The 11,588-nt window shown below is 41.6% G+C and overlaps 1 protein-coding gene across 2 annotated transcripts in view; it reads right to left on the reverse strand.

Annotated features, from left to right (window-relative positions):
* The window catches only part of SPOCK1 (SPARC (osteonectin), cwcv and kazal like domains proteoglycan 1), a 461,772-nt gene that overhangs the window by 240,159 nt on the left and 210,025 nt on the right, over positions 1–11,588 (reverse strand). For both annotated transcript variants that reach the window (XM_039836105.1, XM_039836104.1), the window contains one exon: positions 8,747–8,792. In XM_039836105.1, coding sequence (XP_039692039.1) covers positions 8,747–8,792 — 46 coding nt within the window. The remainder of the gene's footprint in view (positions 1–8,746; positions 8,793–11,588) is intronic.

Below are 11,588 nucleotides of genomic sequence, written 5' to 3' on the forward strand. Positions count from 1 at the left end.
AGACTGGGTCCGGCACTACATCAGGAGTTTTACAGACCCCTCATGTCATAAATGTCATAAATATCGTAATTTCTATTTTACAGATAAGGAAATCAAGACTCAGAGAAGTTAAGCACTTGCCTAGGTACACACAGGGCCTTTCGAATATATCACCTTGCCTCTCATCATACATGGTGACTAGGGCAGAATGAACAGCTGACAGGCTTCCAGCAATGAACTGCTACATAATGTAACTGAAGACCTTCAACAAAAAACTCTCCCTCTCAGGCACAAGAGCTATGGAAACATAGGTGAGTCCGGCAATGGTTCTCCAGGAAGCCATCTCCCTATTGTGAAAACACTCTAATCCACTCGACAGTTGCAAATGAGGAAAATTTAAACAGCATTATTGATGGATTTTAAAATTCAACTGACATTTTCTCCCTATTGAGAATTTCCTCAAACCAAGGCTGTATCATTAGGACTCAACAAATACAATATAATTAATTCAGGGGCTGTTATTCTAGCAGGTGGAATAATAGGAAGGATTTTTTTTCCTCTTTTTATAAAACAAACACTACATTTTATGCATTTGGGGAAAGGTAATAAACATGTCTTTAAAATGAATTTGTTCGTGCTGAAAGAGCCTTTTAAACATAGTAATAGAAGGCCGCAGTGCCCCATAATTGCAAGGAGAATTTTACTACCCTTCATGATTCCCTATTATTCCATGCACAGGGTGGAACACAACCTCGAACAGCTCTTGCTCCCTGGTTCTAGAGGCACTGGGAGCTACTAGAGAAGCCAGGGCAGCTGGAACGTAACAATGAGGCAGCTATCAGCACCGCATGGGGACTCGGAGCCCACACTCGTACCTGACCAAGCTGAGTGAGCTGAGAAGAAACTGAGGTTTACTGAGCACATGCCACACACCCACTCCTGGCCTTCCACAAACATGATCTCACTCCATCTTCACAAACACCCTACGGGACAGATATTATCAGCCCCACTTTATACATGAAAAAATTAAAGACTAGAGAAGTCAAATTACTCAAATGTATGCAGTAAGTGAATGGGAGAGCTGAGACTCAGACTTGAACCCTCTAAATCCTGCTCTTTCCTCCACTCCTTGCAGTGCCCACAGGACTCTGTGAGAAGAGAAAGTACCCCCTGCTTTGGCCTTTTAACCCTCATTCCTGAGGGTTAAAAGGCCCATTTAATTCCATTAATTTTATGCAAGTTATCTTCATATCTCATTGGTTAAACTGTAACCTTTGAAATTAGAGCATCAGGCTTCACATTTTTCATTTTTCCTTCTTTTATGAGAAAAACATAAAGACTCTGTGCTGCATGCAGCCATGATAGCTTAACTATTGCAGATGAGCAGAAACTCAGAAACCACCTCGTCCATCCACTTTATTTCAGAGATGAGTAAACTGAAGTCAAGAAAAACCACAAGATTTGCCTGAAGTTGCACATTTTAATGGCAGCAGAGTCGTGTCCCACCCCTGGATACCACACTCTCCGGGCCAACTGCCTTGATGGAAGACTCCATCACTATGTATTAGAAATGCTACTAAAAAGCAGCCCCAACAGCAAAACAAGTGGAGACAACATAAACGTCCACCAACATGGGGATAAATGGATAAACTATACAAAATAAAGGAATTAATTACATCCACAACTATCAAATAAAACCCGTCAAAAACAATTTTCAGTAAAATACACAGGTTAGAGGGGAAAAAAACCTTTCTTTCTGTTGTACAACATATAACGTAACATATCGGTTGTAGACATGCATTTATGACATAAAATTATAAGAACATGAAGCAAAACAGCATGTTAATGATGTAGTCACCTTTAGGGAAATGAAAATGGGAAAGAGGACCAAGGAGGGGCACCCATGGGATTTCATTCTCATATCTGATGTTTTCTCTCCTTAAAATAAGCAAAGAGGCAAAGACAGCCAGAGATGAAAGATAAAACTTTTAATTTGATCTAATGTCAAAGAGGACAGGCTGAGTTAAAGCAGGAGCATGCCCATATTTGAATAGGTTGTTGTTTCTTCCCTGGCAGAATTGACTTGAAACATTAAAAGTCAATACTCAAAAAAAAAAAAAATTTAATACTATTTTATTGTCATAGTCGAGAAACAGAAGAAGAGATGACAGTAGGAGGGAGTTGTGAGTGGAATGTGACTGTCTGGGGCTGGCGTGGGTTGAGCAAGAGGAGCTGATGATGTAGGGGAAGAAGAGTCTTTAAATTATATGGAAAGACAAAGGTAAGAGCGGGAAACCAAGCCAAACATGAGGGAACCAGGAGAAAATTATTAAGATGCTTCCCACAAACCGGGCCAGCTGCATCTGAAAAATCAACAGCTCAAGGGATCAGATGAGGTGAATGGATCCTTAAACAGAGAAAATTGTTCAAGGCTGTATGAATGCAAATCAGAGGCTCTTTTTTGGGGGGTGAGGTTAAATTCCCCATCAAGAAGAAAGCTATGGGGACTTAAGGTTCCTATTAAGCCTATCATGTAAAATTTCAGATTAATCTGGAGGGAGAAAAAAAATCTCTTTTTAAAGAATGATTTTAGAAATAAACAATCTTGCCTTCCCCGTGGGCCCTTTAAAACTTCAACAAAACGCAAATACTGTGATAATCCATGGGGCTCTGGCTCCAGAAACACAGCTGGAACACAGGAAGAACTCTCTCCTTTCGAGTTTTAAAAATTTCGCCTCAAAACAGTCAGAACCTTGGTCAGAATTGAGTTTGTCAGGATCTTGGTATAACAGATTGCAAGGCAAAGGGCAAGGTTTTTCTTCTTTTTCTATTCAAGTGAACAGAATGAGTGAAAGGGGCTCCTGACTTCTCAAGCTTTATTTTTATCTGGAGATCAATTTCTACAAGTTCATATTCTGCTCTGAAGATCACCAGCCTCTTCTGAGACTTAGGTACAGCCAAACTGTTCTGGAAGAGTGATTAGTATTCACTCCAGAAGGAAAATATTCTCCTTAAAACCGACAGCTATACACTTTACCTAAAACATTCATTTATTCCACATTAAAGGAATCCACTTGTCTCCAAAAAAGTTCCATGATAAATCCGCCTTCAGCCATCTCTCCTAAAAAGGTTTGTCTCATCAAGTGAAACTTCACAGCCAAATAAATTAGTGGGTTCTTTCCTGAATGAACCACGGCTATAGTACAGAACCTAAATTAACCTGTGTTCCATCACTTCAGGACATCCTCAGGTAATCAGAATTTTTATGAAAGTCATGGATTGGTCATATACATAAATTACCTTCCCAAACCCCCAACGCAAGAAGAAAATCTTTTAATTCAGCAAAGGCATTATGAATAATTTTAATTTTCTTCTTCAAAAAGGACTGGCTGAGAAGCTTTGTAACAACTTGTTAGAATTCACTTTGCTTCTTCTTCATCCTCTACTCTTTGAATCCCCAAAGCAACACCTTTTATTTTTCACAGTATTGTGTGGTTCAATAAATTCTCTTTCTTGCCCCTCCAAGCCTTTTGGATAACCTTCCTCAACAGCCACCTCACTTCAAGGGAAAAGAGAGTCTTTGCTTCTTTATTATTCCACTGAAAGTGTTGTTATCAGCAAAGGTTGGTGGTGCACCGTCCCCGTACCAGTCACAGGCTGAGCGAGGCCAAGCTGCAGCAAAAACCATCACCTCAACCAAATCTGACCTATGCAACTTACATAAACACTTGACTTTCCATGGATTGCCCAGTTTCCCAGACCAAACCCCCTTCCCTTCCTCACTTGTTCTTGGTCTCATCCTCATCACCCCCAGTACAGTAGTTTTGTTTCCCACGGTGTCAGTCACCCAAAGTCAACTGTGGTCTGAAAATATCAAATAGGAAATTCCAGAAATAAACAATTCGTAAGTTTTAAGTTGTGCGCTATTCTGAGTAGTGTGGTGAAATATTGCCCCGTCCTGCTCCACCCCACTTGGGACAGGAGCCATCCCTCTGTCCAGTGAACCCACACTGTGTACACGATACACCCATCCGTCACTTAGCTGCCTCGGTTATCAGATCGATTATGAGAAAGAGAGAAATCGCTTTCACATAACTTTTATTACAGTATATTGTTACTGTTGTTAACCTCTTACTGTGCCTCATTACAAATTAAACTTCATCATATGTAAATATGTACAGGATTTGGCACTATCTGCACTTCTGGGCATCCACTGGGGGCGTCTGGGAATGTGTCTACTGTAGATCAGGGGGATGACTGTACTGACACACACCTCATGCCTGTGTAAGACCTCGGATGGATGACTATGATTGATAACCTGTGATGTCCCACACAGAGGCTTTCCTTCGTGTGGTCCCTATTATCTAGTACAGCAGGTTTAAACCTGAAGCATTCGGTAACTTTATGAAATAAATGAGTGAAGGAATAAATGAATGTCACATTAAGCCTGAACCTCTTCAACCCCAATAATGAGGATCTGGGGTGCACTATTACAGTGGCCCACCTAATATGAAACAAGCCAGCTCCAATTTAGCCCCAGATCCTCATGATTGGGCTTCAGAGCATTACAACTCTGAAGGCTCCTAGGAGGGAATAAAAGAAGAAAGACCAGAGCGGGAAGGTGAGGAAGCAACAGGGAGAGGCAGCTAAATAGGAAGAGGGGGAAATGAAAAAGATCCATTACTTGCTAAAGCAACATTTACAGAGCACTTCGAGCACTTCCTCGATGCCAGACATACTAACTCATTTAACCCTCTCAGTGCTTTTGTTGTTGCCATTTCCAGAGGGGAGCGCTTACAAACAGAGAAGTTCAGCAACTTGCCTAGAATCACACTGCTAGTAACCAACAGGGTCAAATTCTGAGCTTGGAGAATCTGACTGCAAAACCCAAGACCCCAAACTGCCCTTGTCAAAGCACATCCCACAGGATACACTGTCCTCTAGGCGTACCTGATAAGTGTGGAGTGAAAAAATAAAAATACGTGGTCAAAGGCAAATTTGGAAAATGGTAAGTTAAATGGGCTTCTTTACTAACAGACTTCTTAGAGCATTTGAATTGCTAATGAGCATTGTGAATCTCCAATAGATGAACAGAGTACGTATATGAACCAGACTTATTTGGTTAGGGGCTTTTCTCTTGGGGAAGCACCTTGCTGGACCAGATGCCACTTTCAGAAGCATAAACCTCATATCTCTTCAACACCCACTGTGTGCTCCCAGGTTTTCCAGGGGCCAGCTGAGGAAAGGTGTTGAGACCACACAGAATTTGAATCACTCCAGAGCTCTACAGCCTCAGCCAGCCTCCTGCAGAGGTCCAGCTGAGGGCCTCCACTTCTCCTGCCTATTCAAGACAGGAAGCCACTGGCATTTACCCACTGCCCTCTCAAACTGCGTAGCCTACCCGGCTCTCTCTGCAGGGTGTCTGTCTGTGTGCATTTCACAAAGGAAATTTCTCATCTGAGTTGATTGCTCCCTTCAATTCTGAACTCCTGTCTGTCCCTTCTGAAATTTGGCATTAAATCATCATAATCAAAAAGGGTATCCTACTCTACCCAAATCTCAGAAAGAATTCTTCTTAGAAAAGCCTAAAGTTGATGGCCTGAAGTTGATGGCTATTACATGCCACTGACAAAAGTATTAAGGATTCCCTTAAAGATAACAAGTTAAAGACATTTTCAGTCTGCTTGAAGGAGACTGGCAGGTAAGGCATTTTTCTGCTAAATGCCTTGGAGCCTATTACATGATAAGTGCTTGTTCTATGAAGCACTATTGTTCCAAGTTCAGTAAATACCCTTAAGCCAAGAGAGCAATTACAGGTAAACAACTATTTTTTTTTAAATACAATGAGTACTCTAACTATTCACACCAACACCTAAGATGATCAGAAGCTGCAGGAGCAACCTGAAAGCCGAATGGGAAGTCTGAACACCTGTGACAGCCAAATTCCCAGGCAATGAATGATGCCATGGAGAAGTTACCCAAAAGGCCGTAGGAGGAAGACAATTTAGCATGTATGTCTTGGGTTCCTAATCACAGCTGTTGAGTCACCAAACTAAGTCCTCTAAGATAGTGCCCTCATCATGTCATTCCTCTGCTCAAAAACTTTCTATGGCTCCCCATTGCCAATAAAACAAAATTCGAACTTCATAGATTGGTATGGTATGTCCTGCACAACCTGCCTCAAATCCACCTTGCCGGCTAATTCCACCAGAATTCCCCACGTGCAGCTTTCCTTCCCCTTTTCCTGCCTTTCATTTCAAGCCGTCTCCATACCTACCTCCATCATGAGGCCCTTCCATCTCCATCCCAGCCCATATTTGTCACCTGAAACTCTGAAGTGCTTTCAACATGTTCGGTTTCTACAAACTAGGAAGTTTTCCCCAACCACAAAACCACCTTAACCACGTTTGATTCTTTTTCAGCGTAGGAGGGGAAATGACCTCTGTGGCTGATGACTTCCACCAGAGTTCAGCAATTCTCCTATTTTCTGGGAGATGAAATGCTCTACATCTTCCATGCCTGTGGTTTATATTTCAGCAAGTGGTGTCAGTGCTGATATAGTAACCTCCCATTTTTATTGAGCAGCACACAATGTAATTGATGACATCTGCTGGGGCTGATATTTTAAGTGAAGGCTATTCCCAGCTCTGCCTCCTCTCCCCATGGCTCTGTATATAAATAGCCAACAGCAGCTACACCTGAGGTAGAAAGTGGGCCTTCTCGGCGAAGGTCCTCAATTATACCCCGTAAAGTCAGGAGGTTTTCTGGTAAGATTTATATAAGCAGATCCAGCTTCCAAGCCTGCAAAGCTAGAAAAAGAGGGAGCAGGGGACAGGGCTCTGCTGGAAATAGTTGCCATCATTCTTTGGACTTTTCGGTTAAGTGGATGTAAATACCATGTTCTTTTCGGTGCTCAAATTTTCTGTGTTAACCCCTCAAATCAAGAGAAACTATCATTTATCCCTAAAGGGCAAACGATGCCTACCTTCAAGTATTACCTTTCCAATGTGTATTGGCAACAATAAAAATATCTCCCCTGGGTAGTTTTTGTATTGGTTTATAAGCCTTGGGGAAGAGTAAATCTGGCAGTTATTTATGCAACACTTGATCCTTAAAGGACAGGAACCTATAACTGGTCCTGGGCTAGAGAGAATCTGCTACCGTCAGAAGAGGTACCACTGCGTAAACAAAATCCTGTTACATGTATTTGTAGAGCAGCATGTTTACCAGGCACTGAACAATGTGCTGCTCTGCATCTAAACGTTCTTCTAAAACAAAGGTATATCCTTTTAAAAGAAATTATTAGATATTTTTACCATTTTTGATGAAAAACTTCTAAACTAAATTACAAATACCTTCATATGCTTGTATATGATTTATTGTGATGATTCAATTCAATCATTGGTAAAGTCATAAAAAAGTGAGGCTCTTGGAGGCCACTAAGATACGAATAAGCCCAGAAAGATCCTCCAAAAGAAAGCCTTCCATGGCACCTACTCCCTGTGTGTGCACATGCATGCGCCCACACACACACACACACACACACACACACACACACACAGTCCCCACCTCCAGATTCAATGCTTCCCCAAACCCATCTACATCACAGCCATTAATAGCACATCTCATTGCAATTATTGACCAAGCTACCTCCCCACTCCCCACTTGAGCTCCTCCAGGGTGGGCACCACAGCTTTCTTGCTTTATCCCCAGAACCTGGCTTGGTGCTTGTGCACACCATAGTAGTTCAATCAATATTTGAGAATGAATAAGTGCTTGTATTTATGAAAGAATAAAATGTTGCCCTACTTGAGCTAAAATGTATATGTGGAAATTTTAATACCATTTTTGCTTCTAAGAAAACCAGAGTCCAGAGAAAGAGTAGCCCATTAAAATGACAAGAGGCCAGAAAGGGGGCACCTGCCACCATGTTACACGTCAACATCTTCCTTGATTTCTGTGTCAAATTGACCATCACGGTCACGACAAATACTCAAGCTACAAAACTGAGGTCACTCTCAGAATCTTAGACCTTTGATACTTGGTAGGTAATGTTTTTCCTCCAAGTTTCAGCATTAATTGTATATACATACTGGAAGTAAAATTTACCATCATTTTCTGCAGCAAGGCCTGTGCCAGCAGCAGCCACACATGGAACAATAGGAACAGGTATCTGTCTTAACTCACAGGAGGACACTGGTGGTGATTTACAATGGCCACCAGGAGACTGGCTTTATGCTTGCTCGTGTAAGTGGAAGAGCCCTCTGAGAACCGACTTAAACCCAAGTGGTCAGTGAGCCAACTCTGAAACAAGTTCCATTTAGAAACCATGACAAAGTTACTTAACAAATGAAATATCAGTGCTTGTGAAAGCTCGGGATTAACCTGTTTTTAAGAAGAAAGTTTCATTTTCATGGCTCATGTAAATTAGGCAGCATCTTTGGGCATTGTCTCATCTATGAATTAAATTACTGGATTCAGCCCAACAGTGAACCAGGTTAGCCTGACAACAATTTTACTAATTGTTGTCAGACTAACAACCAATGATTATTGTGCTCAATTCAATTAAATTTTTTTCTTAATCTACCTTAGGCCATCTCAAACAAATAACCAATTTGATAAAATGATTTCTATCACCCCAGTCAATTCAGTTCCCAACGTCAGTAAAGACAGCAGGCTGGCCTGTGTGGTAACAGTAACTCAGAATGCAAGGAAGGAAAAATGAGACAGTGTTTCCATTGAATAAACAGCAAGAAACATCCATTACCTTGGTCAAAGGGCTTGTTGGGATTCCAGTTTCTGAAATAATCATCCTACATAAGGAAAAAAAAATAGAAAACGAAAGTCAGATTTCAGGAAGCTTCTCACATAACTGTATAAAAAGCTGCCTTTCCCTCTACCTCCCAAAACACAGAGAACACCAATAGCTTAGGAAACCCCCAAAACAGACATTAACATGCAATCAAAAATATAAATTTACTTTTCAAATTATTGTCTTTCAAGCCGTATAGATTTAACACTAGGAAGAGTAAAAGCATTTCAGCCTCTTGGAAATAGCACTGCTCTCCTTGGTCTGAAAAACCGAGACATCGTCTAAGTGCAAGCTGTATTTGCTATCAATTATTCTGCAGGTGATCCTTTGCTGCTCTCACCGATGATTACGCCTCTTTGTTTGTAACAGCTGATAATTCAACTGTCAACATTTCTCTTACATGGAGACATGGAACTTGTGGTGCACAGTTCCAGTCTTCCAGTACTCACAAAACCTGAGGACAGAGGGCCATTCAAATGCTAGAACTAACCACGGGCATTACATGTAGCTTAATACCATCTGTTCTGAGTGTGTAAAGATAAAAAAACAAAGGCTGGCCAATCTGGCTGATCCATAACCATGTCTTCCTTGCATGCATCTGGCATCAATTTATGCCCCGAGACTAGACACTTCATTACCTTGAAATTGCAAGGGTCTGGGTCACTCATGTCTTCATAGTTACATTTAATCTTTTCCCTACTTCTAATAACCTTTTCCTTCCAAAACACAGCTGTCCACTCTCTCTACTCCACTTCTATCATGTGCCCATCCCCACTGCTCCCTCGCACATCTGTCAGCAAAACTAAACAGTATGCAAGGTACGTGACCCATGTGCATCACCCCCACACCACTTTTAGGGCATGTACTCCCTTTTACAGTTAATGTCCTCCTGACTATACCCAAATTATTTGCTGTATATGTTTTTGGCAGATACTCTGCATGCTGCAGTTTCAGAAAGCTGTCCAAAATGAAGCCTCAATTTCTCTTCCAGAGAAGTTAATTTGCATCAAAGCACACAATTAGTTTAAATTATTGTCCATGCTATCTCCTGCTACAGTTTATCGCTGACACCATCTCCTGTGAATTTTATCGGCCTTTGTGTCGTTCAATTACCTGGCTTTATTAGACCCTTGTTGAGTTCACCTAAGCCCTTAAATAGATTTTGAGAAACTGGATTTAGAGTAAAATCAGAACATATTGCTTCTTGGGCAGTGATTCCATTTTCCAGAGCATGAATAAACATGAACAGGTTCCTCGGGATCCTGGTGACTCGCCATTAAATTATTTTTAACTCCAAGGAATTGGCCCACTTTGCTCTGGCTTTAATTTTATGGCATAACTGGCCATCTCACCCATCTGGTTAGGAAGTCTCTGAGGTCTGCACCCTGAAATATAACTGAGGAAGCTTAAAACAATCCGTCTGCCACATCTCTCTCCATCTATGATTTTAAATACAATCCCAGTCTTTGGAACTGTGCGAGTTCAGAATCAGCAGCCAGCATTACATGATTCTAAGTTAAGGGCTGGATGGTGGTTGGAAATTTAGCACCCAATTAAAGCCTGACGGCCCTACACACAAGCATGGTGCCAGCACATTCTGCTGTTCACAAGGGCAAGAGAAGAGATAACCCACAGTGAACTCATCTTCACCACTAGAGAAAAAATAACAAAACGTCCGTCCTTCCAACTGTGGTTCATCAATGCCCTCTTCACCACATACAGAGGACAGCGTCATGTCCATCGGCAATGTGGAATCTTGTGAAATGCTTTCTACTTGAATGTGAAGTCCTTGGAAGCTTAGGATGTGTGTCCAACATGGCACATTCTCTTTGATGTCAAAGAAAGGTCTGAAAAGTCTCAAGAACTGAATATTCCCTAATGATTTCAATGTACTTTATAATTTGGATAGAATCTGAAGCATGCTTCTGGACCTTGTCACTTTCCCAGATTAACTATAATTGCCATTTTTACAAATTTCTTGGGAGAAAAAATCATAGTTTTAAGTATAAAGCCTCTAAAAGTAGATATCTGCATTAGAATATTTGAAACCCATTGAAATGTAATAACACTGCCTAATTGCTGCCAAAATGTGAAAGTACACCTTGAGTGAAAGCTCATTATGCAAAATGAGTCCTTCAAACAGCCCCTTGCTCAGCAAGACCAAGCAGGGAAAGAAAATGATTCCGTGTATCTGATTGCTTTTACTCTGCCTTAGGAAAGTGGATTGCCAAAGCAAAAACCAATGAGCCAGGAACTGATAAAAATCTTGGGTGTAACTGCTTTGGCTACAGCTGAGAGAGAAACCCTGTATCACGGGCCAAGATCATGAACACATGGGAAGCACTGTAGGCACTGAAGCCCACTTGGGGGATGGTCAGTGAGCATGGTGGAGGGGTCTTCGGAGTACGCATTCTGCAACAGGATCTGAGTATGAGAGGCCCAGACACAAGGACACCCCTTCCATACTGTACCAGCCAGGTGTGACTGGCCTGCACATATGGCAGGTCCAAGCAGGCTGGGGCTATATCCATCAATTCACTCTGCAACTGTGGGAATTTCTGGAGAGGCAGCATCCAAACCCATGTGGGAAAAGATGAAGATAAAAGAAGGCTTCTTCTAGAGTTTCACCTCCTGAGATTGTGCTCATCCCTGAGTCCCATTTAACAAGTGGAATGCTCAAAGAACACAAGGACAGCTGTCTGTGGCCCTGAACCAACATTCTATCAATACACAAGCTAGTAATTTCTCCAAGGCCTAAGACCCAAGGGGTACGATTCCAGCTTTTCTCTGATCTTAT

The sequence above is a fragment of the Pteropus medius genome, unplaced genomic scaffold, assembly GCF_902729225.1.
Source record: "Pteropus medius unplaced genomic scaffold, Ma_sr-lr_union100, whole genome shotgun sequence".
NCBI classification, from domain to species: Eukaryota; Metazoa; Chordata; class Mammalia; order Chiroptera; family Pteropodidae; genus Pteropus; species Pteropus medius.